We start from the raw sequence: 26,910 nt of genomic DNA, 5'->3' as shown, positions 1-26,910 counted from the left end.
TGACTGCGCCCCTAACGTGACGCAAGACGATGCTTCTTGGCCGAAACGTGAGGGGCTGGGTACCGGGAACTTGGTCCGAAGAACGACGAGTAAATGTTATGGTAATCCTATAAATTTGGAGAGACGAGGGGGATATAATAAAGCATGGTTGAGTTTGAAATGAGTTAATCTCCATGAAGTCATGAAGAATGAGAGAAATCTTTCTTTTCTACAAGAAGGTTGGGTTATTGTTTACGTAGATGGAGCTTTTTGGTTAAAAAATATAAAACATTTTTAATTTTTTAATAGATAATCATTTTTTTTTTTAAGTGTCCCTATTAATAAATAATTTTATATTTATTATAGAGTGTTTAATAGAGATAAATATGAAAAAATAGAGTTAGTTTGAAAGTAGATAATTACTTTATTAACAGATGAAATTCAATTAAAAATTTCTTATATTTTTTTAATAAAATGAGCATGTTTTGTTATCCCGGCCCCCAAATAAAATTTTGGGAAAATTTTATTAAAATCCCATACAAAAAAATTAATTACTATAAAATTTATTAACAACTGAATTACAACTATTAATAATTAATTTTTTTGTGGGACCTTAATATAATTCTTTTTAAAAAATTTTGGCTTTGCCCCTACTTGTAGCTACCACTTGTAGATGAACTCATGAGAAGAGGTCTGTAAATTCTCCTTTACTTCAACATTCAAAGAACAAGCTTATAACATATTTTCTCTTGTGAAATTTCAATATATTTTCTGTGAGTTCTTTTTAACTTTTTTCTATTCTCATGAATGCTCGTGTTGCTGATATTTTCTTTTTATTAAACAAGATTTAATTATGCTTTACATTTGTCTTTTTTTAAAGAGAAACTTATGTATCAAAAAGAATCTAATTATGACCCATTAGCGATTAAGTTCTATGAATTTAATCTTTAGCATTTAGATATTGTTATCCTAACTTAGCCCTGGTTCAATATAATCAAGAGATCAATCTTTAGTGTTTAAATATTGATATCCTAACGTGACCATGGGTCAGCGCATTTAGCAAGTGAAGCCTTACCTTGATTATAGTCTTTAAACATGATAAGCTTAACATTTTTGACCGTACAATAACAAAATGAGAACTTATTTAAATTATCACATTTAAATATGATAAGCTTAATCTCTTTGAGAGAAACCAAGGTACTTGCTTGTCGGCGAATGGGATAAGTTATCTCAAAATCAACCTAATACGCCCACATTGTATGTTCCTAGTGCAGCTTCCCACAAATTAATAATTATTGTTTATACTTAACATTAACACTGAAGCGAATAAAAATAATTCCAATCTACTACAATCACATATGCATACATTAAAAAAAAAAAAAGACATTAAAAACATGACTACATATAAAGTCAGCGCTCTTAAACCTTGATAGCTTTTGTTCTATTTCTTCCCAAATTGTACCATATACAATTATACTATATACAATGTCCTTCAAAAAAAAAATATACTATACTATATACGATTACTTCATCAGTGTAGAGGATCAGATTGGCAATAAAAGGACTATAGTCAAAAACTTCCTTTTGACTTTTGAAATCCTTAACCAAAGAGCACAAACTATCCACATACTCAAGGTGAAGAAACTAGAAATGATCAATTAAAAATCTCATTCCTGCTAAAGATGATGCTGGAACCTAGAAGGCCTTAAATACTAAAATAATTTAGGCAAAAAGCCTTTTCATCACCTCCTTCATAATGATGAAGTACAGTTGTTTGGGATTGGGAGCATATAATGAAGGGCAAGAAAAAAGACGAAACAAAGTTAAATGATAATCGTAAAATTGGCAATGTCATGTATGGCGTTTACTAACTAGCAAACAATTCAATTTTCTCACTCATTTCTGCAGATGAGAAAATAAAAACCACAGAACTCAGCAATTTCACCACTTGCATGTAACAACTGCTATGTCTCCAGGAAATGGATCTCTGATCAAGATGTCCCAATTTTTCTCCAGACCAATGGGAAAAGTCAATAACCATTGATCTGAGCTCTTGGGGAAGGGCCAACGAGCCGTGAAAATGGGATCTGTGTGTGGCCAGTGTTCAGACCCTTTTGACCTGAAAACCGATCATTCGCCTTCGGATCAGAGATGGATCTGGAGAATGCTTGGGCAAGTTCAACTGCTGAAGCTGCTTTATTTTGGCGCATACCAACAATGTCAGAAGATGATTTTGGCCCCTCAACAGGCTTACGCCATGTCTCAGGTGAAGGTTGTCTCTCGGAGACCTGCTGCCTTTCAGTCTCTCTCACATTCCTTCGATGATCACCACGCCAATTCCTCCTCTGCCCATTGCCCCTCTCAGCTTCTACCCTTTGCTCCTTCTTTTCAGGCCTTTTTATGGCCCTTTGATCATGAAGAGTATTCTGAGTTTTTTCAACATGGGTTGACCGATCCGGAACACTCTCAGCCTTCCCAATGTTATATTCAACCCTACAAAAAGAAAAACTTGAGCATGAGTCAGGGAGACAGATGAATTATAACAAGACACAAAACAGGAAACTACCTATTTGAGTGTTCAGCCACATCATATTCCTTAATTGCAACATTATCAATCCCTCGCTCCATCAGAACCTGGGAAACGAGTTATAGACATAATCAAGATGAAAATATGAAGCCAGGGCCAAGCATAGAGAGAAGGGGGCAAATAAAATAAAAAACAAAAAAGGAAAGAAAGAAAGAAACGTCACCTGTCACTAACATTAGCAAAGCAGCAAAAATTTAAATGACAGTAGAAAGAATCTCAGTTAAGAAAAAAAAAAATTGCAACTTGAAGAAGCAAGCAATAAAGTACTTCATGAGGTGAAGTAGAGGGAGATAGAAAGAAAAGAATGGGTTCCACTTGACTGCGTACATACGTGCAAGAGTGGGATCTATCGTTTTGTTTCTATCTTTCTCTACTTGCCATGTAAAGTAGTTCAGAAGATCCAGATTCAAACTATCTTATCTGTCCAAAAACAATTAAATAAAAATAATGAAAACTTTTTAACTAGCATTCAGAATATTAAAAAAATTGGTCAGTTGAGTAGAGAGTTGAGACTAGTTTAAGTAATAAGAGTGAGATGGTGTATAGGTGGCAGTGACATGGTTCAAAATCCTCTTGACATAAAAATTTTAAAAATAAAAAACTGAAACTTACCAGTTCTCGAGGACGAGCACCACCAAATAAAGCATTCCTGAATTATTTGCAACAGTTTCATTATTAGACAAAAAGCAATAATAAATTAAATATAGGGAAAACACAACTTTTTGTCCACAAACTTTCAACCAATTTGCAATTTGGTTCGTATGTTTAATACTTTAATACCAATTAAAACATGGGGACCAACTGTATATTGGGTGAAAGTTTGAGTACCAAAAGTTCTGTTTTCCCATTAAATATACTTGATAAACTTGCTGAAAGTAGTTCATACTATTTCATATTCATGAGCCTGACAATGCAAAAGGTAGCAACATAAGACAACAAATCATGTGAAATTACTAAATAAACACAAACAAGATGAGAATCTAGGATACTAGTAAGTTCAGCATGATCATTTCTTCACAACCTTATGTGCTTGATTTTGAGCAAAAGGAGTAAGCCCATCAAAATTGGCGGGTCAGGCACGACATTATTTTAAACTGGAAGTGTTTTAAGAAATTTTTGGGTCAAACATAAATTTTCGGTCTTCTGTTGTTTAATATAATGTTTTAAAGTATCGTGTACAATTCATATACATTATCTTGATTAAGTGTTGATTGAAATGCAGAGTAAATAAAAACAAAGAGAGTATAATGCTTTCGATTTTAATTATGCCATGTTAGAATCCATTCAAATAATCATCTGTAAGCTTTGCATCAGACTAAGAATTAAAACTCCCTGTTTGTATAATGAAGAAAAAGAAAGAGGGGAGCTCAACAGGTTGCATCAAGAATTTAGTTATTCATACTATTTGCAAAATCATGAGAAAAGAAAATGCTCTACAAGCACCCTCTTACACCATTACCATTAAGCACTCTTCTTCCGCCAAAAGCAATTCAAGTCCCTAAGCTTGTTGAAGTTTCAAAGCAATTAAAGGATCAAATGACCAAACACTAATGTTCAAAAGAACTTCTTAGAATAATTAAAGAGTACAAGCTAAAATTGCGCCTTTTACTTTGGCCAACAACGTGCCTAAAGCACTAACCATATTAGACAAATACTTGTATTTTCACATTAATTAATCCAATGTTATTTAATTCTCTTAACAAATTATGAACATCTTGCTATTTGAAAAAGCACATCCTTATATCTTCAAATCCAAAGCAGATCTTTCTGCAATTAAAAGAAGGAACATGACCAAATCATGGTCCCTGAGCCCACTGGACATGTTTCACAGACAACACAACAAGGCAGGTCGCTCACACACATGCAAAGAAATAGTCATATAGCATGCTTAAAAATTGGGAAAATTATACTAAGGTCCCATAGAAGGATTCTAATTACCAAGAAGTCTCGCAAAATATTAAAATAATTCTCAAGTCCCATGGGCTTTGATGGTAAATAAATTTTGACATGCATTAATTAAAATAACCTTATTTAAAACAAAGAATTCACTGATTGTGAACCCATGTGGGACTCTGAAATGATGCCTTCCAAAACCATGGGCAGCCTCTTGAATCTATACAATGGACATCTCTTGTTCATCAATGGTGCTTAGAATGGTATGGTTGGATGCCAACACACCCAATTTAGTGCCGATGTTTTACAGCCCACAAAGCCTGGGGGTGATAGATTTAAGGTTATGGCAGGTACCTCCATTGCTAGAATGTATCACTCAAACTTCAACTGTGCTTCCTAATGGCAAAATCTGGGTTAGTGGAAGCAACAGTCAACATTGACAAGAATGGTGATAAATACCCAAAGAAGACCAGAGTCGAGAACTTCACCCCTCCTTATCTTGATCCAGCTGTTGATGGGTTCCCTATAAATCAGAGACAAGTGGTGATGTATGTGACTAACCAGTAAGAGGGAGAGTTCTTGACCTTAATACCATGAGTGGCGACTTTCACCAAGGATCAAAGAAGGATTAATGATAAAGAAAGAAAAAGAAAACACTAAAACAGAAGTCAGTTCTTGAAAAGAGGAGCATTATGGCAGGGGAACGAATACTAGTGCTGGTAAAGGTTCCTCTTGCGATGATTATGGAAGGATAATCTCCAGCGATGGCGGAGAGGATGGAAATGAAAATGACTCATGCGGGTCTCGGGCAGCACAGGATTCACGGTGGTGAAAGGAAAATATCTGGTGTCTGTGGTGTGGTTAGAAAAACCCTTATTTAATGGCAACTGATCATATTTTTTAAATAAGGTTATCTTAGTAAATGCATATCAAAATTTAAGTACATCAAAGCCCATGGGAATTGAGAATTATTTTAACATTTCGTGGGACTTCTTGATTATTAGAATCTCTCTATGGGACCTCACTGTGATTTTCCCTTAAAAATTTCCCAACCAACCACACCGTTAACCTTTACCTTTCTCTATCAACATTTCCTTCCAATTGATCAAGTCGCTGGGACCGAGGCTTCAAATTCAGCTTTGGGCGCCGTCCTCCCTCCTTCACAATCTCAGTCGAAGCTAAGACAGGCTTCACAAGATTGGCATGACTATGCACCTCATGAACAGTTTCAACATGACCAGCATCACTCAATCGACTAGATCCCTTCAATGGAGAAAACAAAGAAATCATCATGTCAAATTCATTCTGCAGAAAAATAAAGTCTCCAAGCTAACCGTGTGATACCTGAACATAATCATAAACAGGGGATTCCGTATTATCCAATGGTTTTGTCCTACTCCGTGGTAGCAACTTCAATTTAGGTCGTTCTATTGGTTCAAAAGGCATTGGGTGTTGAAACTCGGATCCACCAAGTTTGCCATCCTGCTGAACACCATCAATGTGATGAGCTATACTTCTTGGTCGTTCTTCTGAATACTGGGAAGCCCCAGACCTTTCATAATCCAGAAACTCATTTCTACCACCTTGCATCTGATCACTAATGACTAGACTCTTTCAGCCTGTCTTGCTAATATTGCATCATGATAAACCTTTTCACCCACAGTATCCATCCTATTGAAGGCATTATTTCCAGTAACATTGTCATATGCCACACTCTCTACTTCAAATGATTTAACCACCTCAACATCTGTCTGGTAGGGACAGTCTTTGACTGCCATCTACCAGAAGACACCTTCTCTATAGCACTTGCATGAGCCAACTTGGAAACTGCATTAGGACTGGACCAAGCAGAACGCTGTGGCTCAACAGCACTTGCCATCTCCTTCCTCATTGCCCATACATTTGGATAAACCCCAGCAGTTCCCTGCTCCTGACTAACTCCACCTAAATGTTGAGAACTCCCTCCCACATGAATTGCCTCAGTAAGCCTAGCAGAGTAGGAATTCACAGTGCCAACAGAATTTTGAGACACTGGAGCCACATGCCGACTCATGGAACTTCTTCCCACTCCATAATCAGGCTTCATTTCAACACGAGAAGGTGGGACCCGAACACTATCATCACTGACTGTTTTCCGGGGGGCTGAGATGCCATCCAGTGGCTTACGCTCATCTTCATCAAAATTCCGTCCAATTTGAGCTGGGTGGGTAAGAAACGGGGTTTTATCATCGTAATGCATAGTAGCTGGGGACGTTTGTGGGCGAGACCGATGATCAGACCGACCCATTGGATTTCCCCATGATGAAGGTCGGTCATACACAGAACGATCTGAAGTTCTGCCGGTTCTGTCAAATTAGGTCAAAAGTCAAGAGGATTTCACACATTCAAGTTCGTAAATTGATAGAAAATTATTAACCCAAAGTATAGATAAAGAACAAACAATCACAACGAACAGATCAAATTTCCCTCAAATACCATAATAATCCAAGCATTTACTACAAGAGCATCAGTTGAGATAGTTGATATAACCCATTTATGGATAATCCCGTAGACCAAAAAAAATTGTGAATTTAAATCAAATAAGATCAAACAAACGGAAAATGCAATAAAAGGCACTTACACGCCAGGCGCAGAAGGGAGAGAGAGATCAGTGGGAATCGAACCTCCATGAAAGTCCTTGAGGGTCATGGTATTGCCACTAACCTTCTTCTTCGACATTCTCTCCCCCTCCCTCTTGCCCACCGCCTCTCAAAAACAACAATCCGGAGCCTAATTCGTCAACTAATCGCTCTTTTCTTCTCGTTGTATCTTTCCAAGACGCGGAGCGCAGAGAGGGCGAGGAGTGGAGAGGAACACCCCCGCGAGTACAAGGGATCGCGCAATGAGAGACGAACACAAGAATAGAGGCGCAGAGAAGTCTCTTTCGCTTTTGGCTTCGACTATGTCTGCGAACTCACGGTGCGCAGGGTACGGTGGGGGCGTGGGGCAACGAGACTTGGTTCTCTGCCAATTAAGACACTTCAATTTTCTCTGCTTTTTTTTTTTTTTGGTTTTATTATGTTTGCCAACTATACCAATTACCAATAGCATCTTGCCACTTCAACAAAGAAGTCGAGATTATCACGCATTCACATTATTATCTTGACGCTCGCACCTGCGAAATTTGCACCGATCACGGAGAATTTGTTCTTGTAAGTCATTCGGTCCTATTTATAATTATTTTCAACATGTTTTATTAAAATTAAAAAAAATTAACTTTATGCAGCCCATACCTTACGTCATGGTCCAAGCTTATAAAGGGGAAAAAAAAAAGGTTTTTTTATTTTATTAATAAAACATTTTATGCTATGAATTCTTTATTACGAGTTCATCCTTTAACTTTTAAAAAATATTATTTTTTTTTAAAAAAATATAAAATATATTTTAAGAATGAGATATTAAAAATATAAGATATTTTAGATATTTTAAGGTATGAGGTTTTTCTAACTATCCCTTTAATTAAAATTATAATTAATAAGGTTTTTTTAATTGAGACATTTTATTAAATAAAAATAAACATGAAAATAGTAAAACTTCAGATGTCATTTGATCTTGTATAAATAAATGCAAAACTATATTAATCAAATCTGAAAAAAAATGGTTACAACGATGATATTTTAAAAATTCTTTTGTACAAAACTGTTGCATTGTGTTATTCATACTTTATATAATAAAAATATCATGTCACACTAGTTGAATTAAATAGAATCTTATGTATTATTATATTTAATGACTTTATTTTTGAAAAATGGTGCCTCCTTAATTTTTTGTCTTTTTTTAATCTATCATCATTAATGAGAGAATTAATTTATATTTAGAACATATGCTATAATATGTTTTTATTGGACAAGACATGAATGTACATTTGGTTCATGTAAGAATTTTTCTATTCACTCCATTGCCTTTATGCAAGAAACAAACAAACGTTCACATTTAGCAGCTCAATTTTATCTAGGATTAGACATGATTTTTGCACCCTTTATTAAAAAATATAATATATTTTTAGTCTTTTAAGGTAAAATTATTATCTTTTTTTTAAAAGTATCTCTGTTAATAATAACTTTATATTTATTGTAAAGTGTTTAATAGAAATAAATATGAAAAGATAAGTTAGTTTGAAAGTAGGTAATTACTTTATTGAAAAATGAGATTCGATTAAAAATATCTTATATTTTTTAATAGAAGAGTATTTTTTTTTGTACTTATAGCCTTATAAGTATTCTCCTATTATAAGCAATCTTGTCCTAAGCACTGTTGGACACTATATATTGACATTTCTCCTCATGAAAATTTGAACATTGATTGTCACCTTCAAAAATACTAATCATTTTTTATAGACTCAACGATTTATTTTTGTGCAGGAAAATGATAGTTAAGTTCCAAAAGTTGAATTAATGAGATTTAGATTCTGACAATTTTTTTTAAAAAAAAATTATAAATATTAATTTAAACAGTTATAATAAAAATTCATGTTTCCATTTGATACTTAGATACTTATTTATAATTAAAATTTTTAAATTTATAATTATTTATATCAATATTTTTAACTTACTTTTTAAAATATTTTGTTAGATAGTATCATTAATTTAATATTTTGGGAGCTACTTGTCATTCTCAATTTTTAAAGTTTTATCAGGGGCTCTTTCTTTATACAAAGTCATGAAGATGATGTATGATGAGAGGAGGTACATCATTAGCAGTAAGCGGGACACCTTATTCACTTTTGAGATTTGATTAATACAGTTTCGCATTTATTCCCAAAAGACAAAAAAATCGAAACGGCTCGGCTGCTGAGCGGCTTTGAAATGAGACGACCCACTTTGCATCATTGCATGCGTTAAGGCCCATGCTTTGTTTGTCCGTGCGGTTCTACGCCAACGACGCCATGCTCTTCCTTCTTCCTCCCTCTAATTCATGGCTCTCTCGATTTGCCTTCTCGTTCCTATATGGGTACTCTTTCTCTTTCTCTTTGTATCTTTTGAAATGGTTTACAATTTTTCTGGATGTAATGAGGTTGGTTCTGCTTCTGTTGATTTTTCTTTGCAGTTTCAATGCAGAGAATGTGCAGTCTAGTGCTATCGACCTTCTTGATTATAGCATTCTAGTTGTGATTCTCGATACAAGATGCTTGTGGTTTTTTTCTTTTTCCATTCTGATGGTCGTAATGTGACTGAAGGGTCCCGTGGAAAATTATTTTCTCTTGAATGATGAAATTGTTTGATTCCCTTTTTTCTTAAAATTTTCTTTTTTTTCTCCTTGTTTAATTGTTTAGGTGGAAGAGCTTAAATTATTGTATTCTGAGCTCAATTTGCACCTATAGTAGAGTTTATGCAGGGTGATTATCAAGCAACTTTCGTTATATGTGTTTATTTTGCGTTGGGTAGTGATTGTGTCTGTATCTGTTATTTGTAAGAATTCTGTTCTTCACTCCCCTGATGTATGGTGATTGCTTGACTTTCAAGTTAGTCAGATATTGCTGTTAAAACAATGCTATGGTATAGGAAATGTACCTTACTATCCATTCCTTAAAAAAAAAAAAAAAACTCTTTTAATGAAAACATAGTTTGTGCATTATCAGGTACATGGGAAAATGCTGAAATGTCTATGATAAAGTCTCAGTTTGCATGAGATGAACAGGAGTCTCTTGGCCTTAATAGTAGGGACTTGTGTAGGCTTTGTCTTTGGAGTGGGTGTGGCAATTTCATTTGTGTGCTGCTTCTGGTGCCAAAATAAGCATACACGGGCAAAGAGAAGCTCCCAGCAAGCAGGAAACATTCCTGTTCGTGTCAAGGTAGTTGATCATGGCAGATCATTGTCAAGCTCAAATGTGGAGCTGGAGTCAGCCGTATCATCTGACTGGAGTGACATGCCTCTTTGGTTGGAAGGACTTAAGAGGAAGGATGTTGGTTCTGCATGCGGAATTCCAAAATATTCTTACAGGTATGTTGTTTTAGTGTTTTTTTTCCCCTTGTATGCTGCATATTTGATGCTGTCTAGACATTCTTCTACTAAGTGCATAATGTTATTTGCTTTCTGTCGCTCATGTTCATGAAATTTAAGATAATGAACATGCTAATATTAACATTTATTGCTAATTTTTTCATCCGCTGTTGACTTTATTTTTCTCCAACTAAGGTATTCTTTTGTCAGCATACCCTCAAATATGTTTTCCTTCTAAGTCCGTTATAGGTAAGTTAGGAAAAACAGGAGATTGAGGAGGGGAAGAGGAGAATTTTTGGTAAATGTTGGTATGCTATAGAAGTTTGAACTCGTAAAAGTACTTGTTGTGCTTTTATTTTAGCATATTTTTAATTGCTTTTTGTTCCTGCTGTGTGATTGCCTCCAACTAATTTTTGAAATAGAATATTTTTCTTCGTGTTTCATAATTTTTATCTACATGTCTCTTATATTTTAGCTTCAGAAGGATTAATCAAGGTTAAGGACACAAGATGATTAAATGCCATAAAATTCTGAAAATGGCAGTGTTTATGAATTCTGGAAGGAGGTTTTATACAGAGCTCCAGCAACCGCTGACAAGCTTCTAAAGGGATGAAAATTCCCTTCCTTATAAAGTTATCTAGTTTTTTAAAGTTTGAACATACGAATTATGATTTCAATTTGATAAATAAATGATATCTCTTCATTTGGAAATTTACTGAACATTCTGTATGATTAAGAAATTAAGAGTTGTCCAGCAACTTTCAAATGAATTATTTTAATTTTTTCCTGTTCATCTGGCTTCATGTATTTCTTGCTACTCTTGGAAAATTGCCTTCTGGTCCACTGCATGTAAGCTCAAAAGTTAGGTTGTGAAGGACAACTTGCAATGCAAAAAAGAGTGAAACAATGCAGGGAATCAACATTTTATTTAGATTTTTAAGCAACTTTTGCACAATTTTTTTCCTGCATTTTAGCCCCCCTCCCCCCAGTTCATCTGTCTCTATGTCAAGGGCTATATTCCTTTCTCAAGGCTACATGGATGCATCCTCTTTTTATTCTTCTTAGTATATGATGGCAAATTAGGTAGTATGGGATTCCTGATTTCCAAATTGAGTAGTGTAGGATGTTCAATGGGGCATTTAAGTAAGTTTGTTCTCCCATATCAATGGCTAGCTTTTTTAGGGAGGATGCCCCATCTCACTTAAGTATCCATCAATTGGTACTAAACCCTAGCTGGTTGAAGGGGTCAAAAAGGGCCACTTACTAAAGTATTATTGTCACAAAATGCAGCAGGTAGAATATTAGCACTCAGCAATACAAGGAGGCCAAGATTCAGGTAGTGTGGGATGCCTAAATCTCCAACATGTGTGAGTTTCTATCCCATCTTAATGATTAGCTTTTGAGGGAAGGTTCTTCATACCAGTTGAGTACCCATCAATATTATAGTTACAACTCAATGCATGGTTTGCTGTTGTTCCTTCAGGGTTATTTTCTACTCAATTGCCCATTAGAAATAAGCTCAAAAGCCGAGTCATAGGGGACTTACGGGTTAATTTAAAAGTAACTGCAATATGGAGGGAATAGGCTATTTGTGTACAAAAATTTGGAAGGACTTAAAGAGGATGACATGGATGCTTTGGCTCTTTCAGATTTACAGAGGTTATGCAATTGTCTTGCTCTGTTTTGTTGTTGTAGGAGATGGTGATGGATTATGGATAATGAAAATGGGGTGTGGAAAATGAATATAGGGTATGCTATTATGTCATTATTGTATGGATTACTAATTTGTTTTAAGTGGAGTATTATTAGTTGTTTGATTACAGTTTTTAAATGGTCACTGTCTTTACTAAAGTAGAACCTCTATTTCTTATTGGGATTATGATTGTTGGCCTATTAAGGGCCCATTTGGGTAACTGCCAATTGCCAAAAGCATATTCAAACTACATTTGGGATGTGCTTTTGCCAAATCTAACAAATAGTTAGATCCCTTAAATGTGCACTTGTTAGATGTAAACTGAAAATCAAACACACGCTAAGTTATTTGTTTGTTAATACTTGTTGGTTGCCCATCTACAATGGCTATATACTTTTGGTTCAGTTAATGTCTTGAACTTGATTTTTTTGGTGATGCTCCCTTCTCTTCCTCTTCCTCTCTTACATGGTCTTATATTTAGAAGGGTGTGTTCCTCTTCGTAGTTACACTTATTCTTTAATAATGCTTGTATTTTGCCTGAAGTTGCATAGTTTGAATCAAGCTTGCTATGGTGCAGTTCATGCCAACCTCAGTTTTTTGTTAAGTGCAGCTCTTAATGACATGGATATGTCATATATTAATTTCCTTGAAAAGTAGAAAAGAACCTCATAACGGTTTCCTGTTTTAGCAGAACCCTAGGTTCCTGAACTCTACCATAAAAATCATAACACATACAGATGAAACGGAAAAAAGAATTTTGCAAATGAGTACTATTATGAGAATAATTGTTTGAGAATATTATGGTTGATGTGTAATAAAGCAAGAAAGAAAAGAAATGACAGTTGGCAAAAAGTTGCTGACCTAAATGCAGAGTTAGCTTCAGTCGACAAAAAGAAATGACATTGTTCAGAAATTATAGACAGTGAAATTGGAAAGAAAAGTTACGCAGTTTCTCTAATGCAGAACTTATTATGAAAGATGAATAATAGGAGAAGTAGCCCCAAAAAAGATTGAATTGTTAAACTTACTAGGTTGCAGCAAAGTTTAATTAGCATTCATTTTCACCTCAAGTATTCTAAGTTTATGATGTTTTTTGTTTTTGGTCCTAAATTGGGTGTACCAGCCCTTTTCACTTATTGTTGACTCAATGGTTTTGTCCCTAGATATCATCTCCCATGCTTGTCAATATTATATATTTCTTTTTTTGCATCGTGATCTTGTGATTTCATGTCCAGATACATGCAGAAGGCAACTTCTAATTTCACAACCATCATAGGTCGTGGAGCATTTGGTTCCGTTTACAAAGCTCAGATGCTCACTGGTGAAACAGTTGCTGTTAAAGTTCTTGGTAATAATTCAAGACATGGAGAGAAGGAGTTTTTGACTGAGGTAATTTTGATTTTGTGCTTACAGTTTTAATACTTTTTTAGTCCACAAGAGTGCTGATGTATGGAATGGTGAAATGCCTCTTTGAATGGCAATGGTAATTAAATATGTGAGTAGGCTTCAGATGGGGATCCTTTACAAGGTTAATACGATTGGCTCTTTGCCCACAGGAAATGTGTTGGAGAAGAACTAAACATTACGTCAGGAATTAACTTAACTTGAAAAACTGTGCGGTTGATATATCTCCTTGTTTGCCCTTGTTGATTTAAATGAGAACTTTAACCAATTGTTCTTTTGTTGGCCTTGTATATACCTCAGAATATCAGTTGATCGGTCCTTTCCCTGTTATCTTTCCTAGAAACTGCACTTCATAATTGATATGGTGGGAGGAAACGCATCATTTAATCTAAAAGGAATCTTCATATTGGAATTGAAAAGTTTTCAGGATATTTGTGCATACACACACTTGTGCAGGCTTTTGTTTTTGTATACAATCAGTTCTTGTTCTTTATTTCTATTGCAATCTTGGTATTCTGCTTTGCTACCCTTTTCATTTGCAGTAACATGTACTCAAACTTTTTCTCACGCCTATATTTTAAACAAGGATTTAAGAGTTAAAGGGAGATGAATTTGGAAAGTTATGATTCAAAAATGTCGCAAGTGAAAACAATAGACTATTCAGAAACAGGGTGAAGATAAAGGAGGATAAATCTGATTATTTATTCTCATATTGTGTATTGAATGTTGTTAACTTCCATCCTGTGCATTACTTCTTCCTAGTATAAAACTACTACTTCCTAATATATGAGTCCTACTACACCTCGCTCCTATAGCCCAGAAAATCACTACTTAGTTAAACCAACTCACTAAAAGCTAATGACATTTGTGATAAAGCGGTGCTATTTCTTTTAAAATTAAGGACAAAAGCCTGTCTTACACTTTCCTTTCCTGTTAACAGGTCTTGTTACTTGGAAGGTTACATCACAAACACCTGGTGGATTTGGTGGGGTATACTGCAGAAAGAGGACAGCATATGCTCCTTTATGCTTATATGAGCAATGGCAACCTCGCCTCTCACTTATATGGTTAGAATGAGAGCAACTCTTTAGCAGAATTCTTTTCAATATTTTCTGAATAGGTATTATTCTTTAGAGAGTATATTGGTTTCTTCCTTTGGTCTCCACAGAAATCTGGTTAACCCAAAGTAATTTGAATTTAAAAAAGCATGTACAATTTTTTCAATTTATATAACAATTGTTTGAAAAAAGTTAAATTGGTTTGTGATTTTTGTGAAAATAGACTATCTTAGCAGAGTATATTTGTACATTTCTGAAGGAACAGAGTCGTGTTAGACGTTGTGGTCTCCTCTTGCCGTTCATGAATCAATTTGTGGCCTCAAACCACTATATGCTTTTCACTAATAAATTGAAAACCACTACAAGATGTAATTAGACTGGGTGGTTATATGTAACCAAAAAGAAAAAAATAAAAAGAAAAGACTGGATGGTTATATGTTGGCCTGATTTTCAATAACTTAAACCTACTGTCACTTGACCATTTATTGCCTATTCAAAGAAGCTTTTTCACTTGGAATTACAAATTTCAGTTTTGCTTCTAAGAGCTGAAAAAAAATATCTCCATAACTCCTTATTCCCCATGAATCAGTTACTTAAGATTTGTTTGAACTCTTTATAACTGTTTTATGTGTTGAAGGTTTAGGCAAAAATCAGGAGGCATTAGATTGGGATGCAAGACTTCGGATAGCACTAGATGTTGCAAGGGCACTTGAATATCTGCATTATGGGGTATATAATATGCTTGTTTCTTATAGTTGGAGTTTGTACAAATCATTTTTGTGTGTAATCGGTTTAATTTTGGTTTCTTATTCAATGAACTTCGTATTTCAGGCTTCTCCACCTGTTGTGCACCGTGACATTAAATCTTCCAACACACTGCTGGACCAGTTTATGAGAGCCAAGGCATGATCCTTGTTTCTATGAAAATAATGCTTCAAATTTTTTCTTTTAATACAACACCTCAACATGTATTATTTGCTTAGCAGGTAACTGACTTTGGGCTTTCGAGACCAGAGATGATTAAAACCCGTTCATCTAATGTCAAAGGAACTTTTGGCTATCTTGATCCTGAATACGTGTCAACAAAAACTTTTACCAAGAAAAGTGATGTTTATAGTTTTGGTGTGCTACTCTTTGAATTGATTACTGGCAGGAATCCACAGCAGGGCATGATGGAATATGTGAAACTAGTGAGTGCTAGCACTACGTTGGTTGTGAGTTCATGTCAATGTGCTTATGCATGTATGATATTTTGGGGGTAAAAGACATAGATACAGTTTTTAGTTGTTTGCTGTCATTAACACATGAAAAATCTTAAAATAGTCAACCAGGCAATACTATGCTACAAAAAACACATTTTTTTTCGTGTACAAAGTTTGACAAATGAGTTGTACCATCCATAAATTATAAATAGCCCGACTTACTATAGATTTTATCTTATATATTGATATGTAGATGTTAATTGTTCTAATTAGATAAGCATTTGATGTAGAAGGTACTGACAATAGCTTAAGCTCTGTGCCTTCGAAGTTTGAACTGCATTGAAAGTCGCAAGATTTTTATCTTGTACACATCTATAACTGGTAAATATTGTAGCAGTATTGCCATAAGATCTCTTCTTGATGATTAATTAGGCAGCCATGGAAGCCGAGAGTAAGGTTGGATGGGAAGAAATTGTGGATTCACAGCTTAATGGAAAATATGATGTGCCTAGGCTTAATGATATGGCTTGTCTTGCTTTGAAATGTGTCAGTGAAGCATCCAGAGACCGACCTTCCATGAGGGACATTGCTGGATCATTATCTCAGCTCTATAAGAAGCAGCATTATTGTAGAGATGATAATACACAGTCTCCTGCTGCAGTAAATGAAGTTTCCATTGAAGTGGAACGTCTAAAAATCCAGGAATTTTCATCCACAGAGCGCTCAATCTTGTTGCACAGATTGCATAGCCGATGATGGTATGTGGTGTGATTTTGGATATCTGTAAATATTTGTTTTGTATACCCTTTTTTTCTTATTATATGTAGATATCTAGTGTTATCTTGGATTATTATAAGGACTTAGATTCTCTACATTTACTTTAGTGAATGTATCATAGGAAGTAAAGAGATAACGGGCATATAACCTCGGGTTCAGCCGTTCAGGAATCATTCACACTCATATTTTGTTGTGTCAGTCTCTCTTTAAATGGTTTTACTGCACAAATGCAGGAGAGCTACTTTCTTGGTTTGGATGGAAGGAAAGTTGGGAGGAAAATAGAAGGGAGAGAAAACTGCCAAGGCCATTTTCCCTCATAGTATTCTTTTCTTCTTGTCTCCCCATCTAAACCACGGGTAAAGTTTGGATTGGGATTACCAGATTTGATAATTTTTGCTCATGTATAGTTTTTTCTTCTTTTATTTAAGTTGTTTGGAGGAAAAGCTTTGGGTAAGCTTTGATTCTTGACAGTAATAGAATAGTTACAACATAATTATACTGGTTTTGTTTAGCTGTCCCTGAACCAAAATCTGTTTTGCTTCATTTTTTACATTTGTTGGAGAACGAATCAAGTGGAGTGGAGTGAAGGGGGTTATTTTGTGTGTGTGTGTGTGTGATTTTGTAGGAATTTTTTATTTTTGTGAAGTTTGATCATTTTGATTCAATTGCATTTTGGATAAGAAATTAAAGCTTAGAAATGAAAATGCTTTTTAAATGGCATATTCCTATCTAGAGCTCTGCTTTTTAACTTAGATTATATCAAAAGTTACAATAGGAGATGAACTTAATTACTTCAACCTGAAATTAATAGCTCAATGCATATATCATATTGAACTTCACAAACCAGATTGTTATTACATGATAAGCTGAGATTCTGCAAGATTAACTTCAAATATGTCAGCATTCAATTCTTCAGAACCCCCTTAGTCTTGAAATATTCCACAGTCTGGTCATAGATTTCTTCAATCCCAAACGTGAATTCAAACCCTTCTTTGATGAGCTTCTCCGAAGAGAACACTAACTTGGGCTTGGAGGGGCAATCAGCAAATCTACATGTGCAAAAGAAAAAGAAAGTTCATAAATACAAATGTTGAAGAATGTTTTTAAGAAAAAACAGAGAGAAAGAGCAGTTGAACGGTGTCATGATGGACTTAAAACACAAGAATATTATGAGATTTTCTTTGAACGCATTTAAAAGTAAAACCAAATAATTTCTCAGGATCAAGTTGGGTGACTCATTCAGAGAGCATAGATCTTCTACATTCGGGGAAAAGACTTGTAGTGCATATTCCTTTCAAATAATTTAAATTTAATATGGGGCCTAAAATTTAATTTTTTTTATTTAAATCGAATTTTTTTTAAAAAAAAAATCGGTAGTTAAAAACAATTATTCTGTATTATACTTTAAAATAAAATAAAAATTAAAAGGAAATAGTCATCTGAATATGATACAAGTGGTCCAAGAAAACATGTGTGTACCATGTGCAATCTTGTAAATGAATGAATGGTCCTATTTTTAATTTGAATTGGCAGGTAGACAACTAATTTATTGATGTGGTCTGACTTCTGCTCAGATCCTAAGAACTGAGTAAAATTATGATTTCAACTTTAGTGTATGGTTGATATTTAAAATTAAAAAAAAAAATCATTTCTTCTTCTCTATCTCAAAAACACTTGAAAATTGCAACTTTTCAATGACAAGAATTAACATTTAACTATTAATGAAAATAAATAAATTTTAAAATCCCATTACTTGAGCTGCTCATCCATTTATTTCTAAATTAAATAAATGATGGGCATTTTAAATCTTTATCCTATACCAAGATTCATGAGAAAAATCTACATGCGTTGGTCTTAAAAAGGGCTATAATCGCTTAAATACAAAGTCTTAGGCTCGAATCTATGCAAATGCAGAAAATGGTTTGAGGAGATTTACCTCCAATTGAGCTCCACAGTATTCAAACCTAACTTAGTCAAATGGCTATATAAACAACTTCCAAAAAAAGGAGGATTTAAAAAAAAAACAAAAGAAACAAATAACTTGAATGTTGGGAGCAGAAGCTTACTCAGCTGGAATATTGTACTGAGGGTATCTTTTGTGAAGGAAGTTGGCAAGCTCAGGAACACTTGTGTTATGAACACAGCAATTGTATCTCCCAGAAGCTGATTCTTTCTCAGCTAAAAATATATGTGCTCTGCAAACATCTTCTACATGAGTGATGTTTATTGAACCTGACAGCTTTTGCATCCCTTTCAATCCATTTATCAGAAACTCATTTCCTGCAAGTTTTAAACATCAATCAGTGCCCATAATCCATCAGAGACTAATAGACCAATTTAGTCATCAACATATCATAGGGTTGTGTCAGATTTAGTTTTGAATAGAACCTAAAATGTTTGTGCATATTTTAAAAAAAAAAGTAGGAGCACGTAGACTAACTTGTTGACTTGATTTGTACCTATCCTTAGTATACCAACACATATGTGAAAGGGTAAAAATGCATTTTTGTCCCAAAAGTATTCACGAGGAAGCTATGGATATTTTAAAAAAAAAAATTATGAACCGTGAAACATATAATCTTTCAAACCCAGTGCAATTTTGTTCTTTTATAACAGTCAACTTTAAGTCTAAAAAAATTTCAAGAAAATATGCAATAAGACATGGCCTGTTTTAATATGCATGTCAAATCCACCTGTCTGTGTCTATCTCTCTCAAGCTGAAACAAATGTATGGCTTGAAATAGTCTTGCCAATGTTTTATTTTAATATGCATGTTAAAAAATAATTTTTTCCCAGTGTATCCGAGCTAGAATTCATCTAATGTAAACAGCTCTTTAATTTTCAGGTTGATGATATGAAGTTTTGGACCTGTAATTAGGGACATGGCTAGATTGGCACTGCTTGGGATGTCTGGAGTGAGAGAAGGACCAGCCATGAGACTTGGTATCACAGTGATGAGATCAATGTTATTTTCTTCAGCAAATTTCCATGCAGCTTTCTCAGCTACTGTTTTGGACACAGGATATCCCTGAACATTTAATTTCAAAATAAATCCAATTTTCAACTACTTGATCGAAGAAACTTTGGATAAAGTATCAAGAAAACAAAAACTTCTTCAAGCTCAAAATATTAAGATTCAAATCCTCTCAAGTGAAGAATCTAGAAAACTTGTAAAGTTGAACGCAAAATACTAGTAGTACATATGAATACCAGTACCTTATTCTCAACTTCATCAACTTCAACTTCAGAGGATCCACTGGTATTGAAGAAAAAGGTTGATGACGACAGGCTTACATTCTCTGAAATTGATATTTACAAATTTCTATGTTTTCCTTTTTAGCATTTTTATATATTTTATAATTTTTTATAAAATATAAATTCTTCTCTCCCTTCTTTAAAAAAAAAAAATTTCATGAAGTTCACAAATTCTCAACTCCAGATAATTCATTCCCAGTGAAGGCAATAGTGAAATGGGTCTGATCTTACCCAAGTAGGTGGCTTTGCTGTGGTCAAGAACTCAGTATCAGTCCAATTGCTTTCATCCATAACCAAACCAGTCCCATTGAGTGTGTTTATAGTTACAGCAGCTGCTGAAGAAGTCATTATCACTCTTTTTACTGATTTTGCTCTTGCACATGCTTTCAACACATTCTCAACTCCTCGGATTGCTGGCTTGATCATGTCATTCTTTCATAGGAATTCACAGAAACATAAATCATGTATTAGCTACTAGGAGAAATTCTTAGGTTCACCCAGTCCAATACATCACTTATGCTCTCTCCAGTAAAAATAAACCGAGTCACATAAGATTAAAATAATGTAACTCTGTTTTTTTTTATTTTTAATTGGATGGAGCATAAATAACATGTTTGAGCACGCACACGCGTGTAGATGATTATACCTCAGGATCTTGAGAAGCAAAGTTGACAGGAGTAGCAACATGGAAGACCAGATCACAGTCTGCTATAGGTGCATCAAACTTGTCCTCTTCTGTTAAATCTGCTCCAAATATTTCCAACTCTCCCAGATTCTTAAGTGCCACTAGGTGGGATATCTTTTTAGGATTACCTGCACAAAACACTCAATTCAGAACTATGATTCAAAAACAAGTTTTTTTTTTTTACCCTTAATTTATGCTATCTTTGGTTACTGTCTCTGAAGAAAGGCTTGGATTTGTTTAAGCAAAGGCCATTCAAGAGTTCTTCACTGCACAGAAATAGATCTGTACCAAAATTTTTACAATAAAAACAGTTACATTTATAGAAATATCTCATGTGATCCCAAAACAGAAGGCTATTCTAGTGTCTTTTTTTTTTCCCCCTCATCTGCTTAATAATTTCTGATGGTAACACGTGAGGAGGAGAGCAAGAGCATTAATTAAATCCCATAAATTGTACAGATATTTTAGGTCACTTTTGTGGTGATGAGATAAGAAAGAGGAATAATCATATCAATGTATAATACTAAAATATGGAAGGCCTAAAATTAGTAAATTATATATATGTAGGAAAAAACAGTCATATTATTTAAAAACTATAAACAGTATATTCACATCAAGCTGTGTCTGTGGAGATATATAAAAACCACATGATGGTAATTTGACAGTAGCTAGATTGACATCAAATTCCATCTACACACATGAAATGACATAAAGGGCGTGTGCGTGTGTGCCTACATGATATATATATATATATATATATAGAGAGAGAGAGAGAGAGAGACCTGGATCTCTAACAGTGGTATTGACGGAATAGCCCTTGAGAAGCAAGTGTTTGATGAGAATGGAGGCTACAAACCGGACCCACCAATGACACACGCCTTCTTCATCATTGTCTCTCGAGAGAATAGTATGAACAGATCACCAGACAAAATCTCTCTCTCTCTCTCTCTCTCTCTCTCTCTCTCTCTGTGACTCTGATCAGGTGTAATATATGAATGCTAGATGGAAAGTGGAGGTTACAATTTGGCACTTAAATAGAATACATTTCTTATTAGGTAACGTCTATGATTGATGAATCATGGCTTCTAAGGTGCATTCCAAAATAAAGGAGCAGGTAAGCACGTGATCTGCATGTGAGTTATGGTTTGCGGCCTACCAACCACTCAAAGCTGAAGAAGTTATTTTCATTTCAATCAAAGACAGCTGCATCCATCTACCCCTCTTTCACTTATTCCTCACTTATACGTCATTGGGATTAGAAGTAGATATTGTCAGGCATACGATACAGATTTTATGGGATTTTTTCAATAAAATAAAATAAATACACAACGAGAAATTTTGATGATTTGATATTTTATTTTTTATTTTTAACATAAATAATAATTTAAATAAATAAAATTAATCATTTACTTATAGTTTTGATTAAGTTCGACCTTAGTCTTTGAATTTACTTATAGTTTTGATTAAGTTCAACCTTAGTCTTTGAATTTTAATTTGGGGTAACTTAATCCTTATTCTCTCAATTCTTTTTATAAGTCATTTTTAACTAATTCACCAAAACTAAAAAAAGTTAATAATAATAAAATTATCTTAAAAGTAAATTACTTTTTAATTTTGTCCTTACATTTAAAAAAGAGTGATTTAATATGTAGGAAGAGTTTTTCTCAAAATTAAAATACTGTACTTCTTTTTAGAATTTATTAAGAGGGCATTTTTTTGAATTGTATATTAAAGGTTACAAAAACCATGAGAAAATAACTTATATAAAGGATTAAAAAAATCTTGTAAAATGTGACTTAGAAAAGGATAGGAGATTACAGTTTTTAATCCGTATCGCGCCATGTACTTTGACCCAATGCAATTTTTACTAGTCTTTATAAATTTGATCATTTAAAATATCTCCCTATATTTTTAAAATAAAATTGTAAGGACCAAAAGTATTTCTTGAAATTTAGCAACTAATGTTTTAATTTTATAAAATTATAAGGATTGAGTTGCATTAAGTTAGAATTTATAAATTAAGTCAAAACTATAGAGACTAAGTTTAAACTTAAGCAATTAAGTTATAATGAGTTAAAACTAAAGAAACAAAATTTTTTAATAAGCTAAGCTAAAATACATAAAACTCATCTAAATTTTGAAGTAATTACATATGTCCTCCCGCATCATTTAATGTTTAAAATTAATCTCCCTAATCTTTTTATTTTGTTTTTCAAAACCCTACCATTAATTAACTATTATTTTATAAATATAGTTATTGCCATGTAATATTAATACAATACACATGACATGACACATAATATGGGAGAAAATAATTTTATTATTTTTTAGCACAATTTAAGGAGGGGTAACATTGTAATTTTAATTTTTAACACACATGACGATGCTATCATTTTTTTAGTTGAGCAATATTGTTCTTATTATTTATAGATAATATAATTTAAGAAAAAAATATAATTTTATTAATTTTTATCAATTAAAATAGCTTTTCATATTAAACAAATGAAAAAAATATCTAAAAATTATCATTAATAACAATCATATAAATACAAATTTATCATTCAATACAAAAAAACTATGATATTTTATAAATTGTTTTTAATCACCAATATTTTAAAGCAAAAACATATTATTATTTTTTTAATGAGTATTGAAAACTTCATTCAAATAAAAAAAAATAACAGTTAGAAATAAACAAGAGTATGAAGAAAATAATATAAACAGATAATAAAATTTATATTAATAAAATAATAATTAATTAATGACAGCGATATAAATTCTCCGGTGCACCTGACAATCACCAAAGAGGCACGACGCGACGCGACGCGACGCAAGGTGATCTCAAAACGGCACCAACAGTTTTATATATAGGAATCAAATTCCAATATTAGTAGATGAAGATGTTCAAAGTCTATTATACTTTCCTGAATCACAGACATTGCTAATTAATTCAAGATTTTTAAAAAATATTAGTTAAAGCCTATATATTTCCAAAAAAAAATTTACATCTTTATAATTGTATCTTCATTAAATATTTTATATAAGTACCTTAATAATGACAATTAAAATTATAATGTATTATTTTTTTAAAAAAAAAGTAATAAATGAAGTAGGATATATTTGAAAAAAATTATAAAAGTTACTTGATTTTCTATATTTTGAATCAAGCCAAATTTTTAAAAGATGTTATATATTGTGGTCCAAAAGAAAGAAATATACCATTGTTCCACAAGGTTTGTGATTTGTGAAAATAAATACATCATCTAATTTGTAATACTTCATAAAAAGGACTCAGCTTTGCTCCTCTAATGCCTTGCTTCTCCAAGGCTTCGCTGCACAACAGCAATAGATGATCAATTTGTAAAATTTTTAGTATTAAATCTATACCATTCACATTAAATATCCACGGTTTATCGTATATATGTTTGGATAATTAATTTATAAAAATTAAATATTAAATTCACATTAAATATGCACGGTTTAAAGTATATATGTTTGCATAATTAATTTATAAAAATTAAATATTAAATTTAGATCATTAATATTAAATCCAAATAATCATCCAAAGTATATATTTATTAAAAAAATTTCTTTATTTTTAATTTTAATAAAAATAAAAATAATAAAATATTAAATATAAATCATCCAGATTAAATATGAACATGAAGAAGGAGAAGAAGCAGCAGCACCTCGGCAGTACTGTTCGCGAATTGAAAGAGACGTTTCAAATGAAAACCATCCTATAAAGGCGTCCACATGTCAGGATTAAGAACAATCTTAACCCTTTATTTTAATCATATTCAATCCTGTTGTTCATTTAAATTAATTTTTAAAATTTTTAATATAATATTTATTAAAATATAAAATATAAAAAATTTAATATTAAATCTTAACTATTTAAAGTACATTTAAATAATTAATTTTAAAATTTATAATTTTTTAATAAATTAAACCATCTAAATTATACCTGAACAGTATAAAATTTATCTGTATAATTAAATTATAAAATTATAATTTTTTAATATTAAATTAAACTATTAGATTAAATATATACTGATCAGATTGATAATAAATAAATATATTAAAAAAATTTATATTTTTATTTTAATAAATATAATACTAAAAATATTTAAAAATTAATTTAAATGAATGATAGGGATTAAATAAGACTGAAATTGAAGGCTAGAAGCACCGAATAGTCGAATACAATTCCTGTGAGACACATAAAGAACGGCTATCTTGTATAACTGTCCTCTGTGTGTTCATATATATAAAAATAATAATTTTTTAAAACTTCAAAAATACGTATACAACAATTGCAAAGGGAACCGTCTTATATTACTTAACAATAACATACAGGACGGTCTCTTGTACAACCATCCTATGTACGCTCCAACGTTCCTCGCATCCATTGCTCCGCCTTCTTATATAGGAAGGTCGTGCATGCAACTGTCTTATATAAAATATCCTATATTATTACTTTTGTAGTAATGATTGTCAATTAAATTCGATTAATTGCAATATTTGACATCAAGGTTTACACTTTTTAATTAAAATAATTTCATTAATATATAAAATTAATTATTTAACAAAAAATTTAAACCAATTAACAAGATATAATTTAGATTTTTCTCAAAATAAAAAAATCAGCCGTGCTTAATCAAATTTGATGGGGAAGAAAATAAAACAAATTTTTTTAAAAAAATATTTTTAAAAATTAGGCTAAACCTAATAGCTAATAATCACCATATTAACATGGGCAAAATATAATGATCTCTCTTCAAGGTTATTAAATTTATAGATACCTCTCTTTATTTTTAAAATATACATTTCAGTTTATTTTTTAACACAATTAGGAATACTCTGTAAAATATTCTAAAATGCTTTATTATGTTAATTAAAATTTTTGAAAAATTTTAAAATTATTAATCTATCCTCATAATGTCTTCTCTCTCCTATTTTTAAGAATATTATGATTATATTTACATAAAAATTTTATAAAAATATTAAAATCAATACATATAAATTATATCAGAATTAATAAAATAAATATAAATTATATTAATTAATTTATCTCTCATTATTATTTTTTAAATAAATTTTCTAATTCATTATATTTTTATTCCTTTATGTTTGAAATATTATTTTTGTCCACCTATATTTTTTAAATTTAAAAAATATTAATATGTAAATAAGTTTATATAAATGACTCTTGGACTTATATATTATATAAATAAATTTAATTATATTTAATATTTTTATCATATATATTGTAACATCCTAATTTAAATTTTAATAGTTAATTTGGGTTAATAGAAATTTTAAAAAAAATATTTAGAGATAAGCAAATTAGAAGGAGATAATTGTTAAATCTAATCAGGATATAATTCTAAATTAAAATTAAAAAAATAATTAATTAATTAATTAAAAAATATTAAATTATTATTATTATTATTAAAAAAAGAAAATGTATAAAGAAAGAAAGAAGGAGAAGGAGAAGAAGAAATCGTGCTTTCGGTGCTCTCCCACGGCAATCATGACACATATATATATATAATAATAATAAAAGAAGAGAGAGGAAAGAGGAAAAAAACATGTGAGACCCGCAGTATTTTTTTATAAAACCACCCTCCTTCCTTCGTTTCTTCATTTCATCCCTGTACGCGAGCTGAGACAGAGAGCGAGCGAGAGAGCGAGCGACATTGATGGAGAGGCTGACTGATTTAGAAGGTGAAGCTCCATAATAGGATACTTCATATGAGATTTTAAGTATTCTAAAACTAGGTAAGTGTTTTAAATATTTTTCTTAGTCATATTTTCTCTTTGGTTTCTGATTTTCTTATGGTAGAAAATTTAAGATTTGGAAGAGGGATGAATTTATGTTGAATAAATATGGTTTTGAGGTTAGTAGTGTAATAAATATTCTAGAGTATTATTTTGTTGATAAAATTGGAATTTGAGGCATTTGAGTTTATCCTTAAATTTCTATGGGTAGATTTTTGGTTAAATCTAAAATATAAATTGATTTGTTGATATTTAGATGATTATTTGAGATGAGAAATAAATTATTATGGCTATAGAATAATGATTCTAGGCTTGAAATCAAGTTTGTAATTTTTGGGTATTTTTATGAGTGAATTTTTGGAATAAAAAGAAAAATTTTGATATTAGAAAAATATTTGAATGAAATTATTGTGAAGGAGACTATTGAACCAAATAGATAGGTTCAAATACATGAAATTAAATTTTAGAATTCAAGAGACTAAGACTAATTTCTTAAAAATAAATAAATAAATAAATAAATAAATATAAAATAAAATAAAATAAATACTTAGGTGTTAAAGTATGAGTGAAAATTGTGTTAATAATATTATTGACACATTGGGATATGATCAATT

At 32.2% G+C, this 26,910-nt stretch overlaps 3 protein-coding genes and 1 pseudogene across 5 annotated transcripts; 1 reads left to right on the top strand and 3 right to left on the bottom strand.

Moving 5' to 3' along the window:
* Window positions 1-1,615: 1,615 nt before the first annotated feature.
* Window positions 1,616-6,049, bottom strand: LOC129285752 (uncharacterized). The gene is made up of 5 exons (XM_054921620.1): window positions 5,804-6,049; window positions 5,535-5,722; window positions 3,179-3,215; window positions 2,546-2,613; window positions 1,616-2,472 (listed from the first exon to the last, which is right to left on the bottom strand). Exons 1-5 carry the CDS (start codon window positions 6,047-6,049, stop codon window positions 2,010-2,012), a joined length of 1,002 nt encoding a protein of 333 aa, XP_054777595.1. The 3' UTR covers window positions 1,616-2,009.
* Window positions 6,050-6,176: 127 nt separating this feature from the next.
* On the bottom strand, window positions 6,177-7,464 carry LOC129285753 (uncharacterized). Its single transcript, XM_054921621.1, has 2 exons — window positions 7,080-7,464; window positions 6,177-6,804 (listed from the first exon to the last, which is right to left on the bottom strand). The coding sequence occupies exons 1-2, from the start codon at window positions 7,175-7,177 to the stop codon at window positions 6,177-6,179; spliced, it is 726 nt and encodes a 241-aa protein (XP_054777596.1). The 5' UTR covers window positions 7,178-7,464.
* A 1,814-nt stretch (window positions 7,465-9,278) lies between these two features.
* LOC129285830 (calcium/calmodulin-regulated receptor-like kinase 1) lies at window positions 9,279-19,517 on the top strand. Of its 3 annotated transcripts, XM_054921753.1 has the most exons (9): window positions 9,279-9,448; window positions 10,077-10,438; window positions 13,367-13,520; window positions 14,476-14,602; window positions 15,231-15,322; window positions 15,425-15,496; window positions 15,580-15,783; window positions 16,228-16,553; window positions 19,418-19,517. In XM_054921753.1, exons 2-8 carry the CDS (start codon window positions 10,128-10,130, stop codon window positions 16,549-16,551), a joined length of 1,284 nt encoding a protein of 427 aa, XP_054777728.1. In that variant the 5' UTR covers window positions 9,279-9,448; window positions 10,077-10,127; the 3' UTR covers window positions 16,552-16,553; window positions 19,418-19,517. The 3 variants fall into 3 exon arrangements, with proteins under 3 accessions (XP_054777728.1, XP_054777727.1, XP_054777729.1); XM_054921752.1 differs by lacking the exon at window positions 19,418-19,517 and having other exon boundaries at window positions 16,228-17,166; XM_054921754.1 differs by lacking the exon at window positions 19,418-19,517 and having other exon boundaries at window positions 10,062-10,438; window positions 16,228-17,166.
* On the bottom strand, window positions 17,280-22,354 carry LOC129286358 (anthocyanidin reductase ((2S)-flavan-3-ol-forming)-like; annotated as a pseudogene).
* Window positions 22,355-26,910: the final 4,556 nt, after the last annotated feature.

Source organism: Prosopis cineraria, unplaced genomic scaffold (genome assembly GCF_029017545.1).
Source record: "Prosopis cineraria cultivar Desert tree isolate PC_DT_omini unplaced genomic scaffold, ASM2901754v1 PC11, whole genome shotgun sequence".
Lineage (NCBI taxonomy): Eukaryota > Viridiplantae > Streptophyta > Magnoliopsida > Fabales > Fabaceae > Prosopis > Prosopis cineraria.
The sequence above is the reverse complement of the archived record's forward strand: the minus strand, read 5'-3'. Positions and strand labels throughout refer to the sequence as shown.

Bases quoted from the DNA above. Each gene is read 5' to 3' on its own strand.
- LOC129285752 (XM_054921620.1), bottom strand. From the start codon at position 6,049: ATGCAAGGTGGTAGAAATGAGTTTCTGGATTATGAAAGGTCTGGGGCT. The intron at 2,614-3,178 runs GTAAGTTTCAGT...CTCGTTTCCCAG, and splicing joins GTGCTCGTCCTCGAGAACTG to GTTCTGATGGAGCGAGGGAT. The intron at 2,473-2,545 runs GTAGTTTCCTGT...TTCTTTTTGTAG, and splicing joins GTGGCTGAACACTCAAATAG to GGTTGAATATAACATTGGGA.
- LOC129285830 (XM_054921753.1), top strand. From the start codon at position 10,128: ATGAACAGGAGTCTCTTGGCCTTAATAGTAGGGACTTGTGTAGGCTTT. The intron at 15,497-15,579 runs GCATGATCCTTG...TTTGCTTAGCAG, and splicing joins ACCAGTTTATGAGAGCCAAG to GTAACTGACTTTGGGCTTTC. The intron at 15,784-16,227 runs GTGAGTGCTAGC...ATGATTAATTAG, and splicing joins TGATGGAATATGTGAAACTA to GCAGCCATGGAAGCCGAGAG.
- LOC129285753 (XM_054921621.1), bottom strand. From the start codon at position 7,177: ATGTCGAAGAAGAAGGTTAGTGGCAATACCATGACCCTCAAGGACTTT. The intron at 6,805-7,079 runs GTAAGTGCCTTT...CTAATTTGACAG, and splicing joins CTCCCTTCTGCGCCTGGCGT to AACCGGCAGAACTTCAGATC.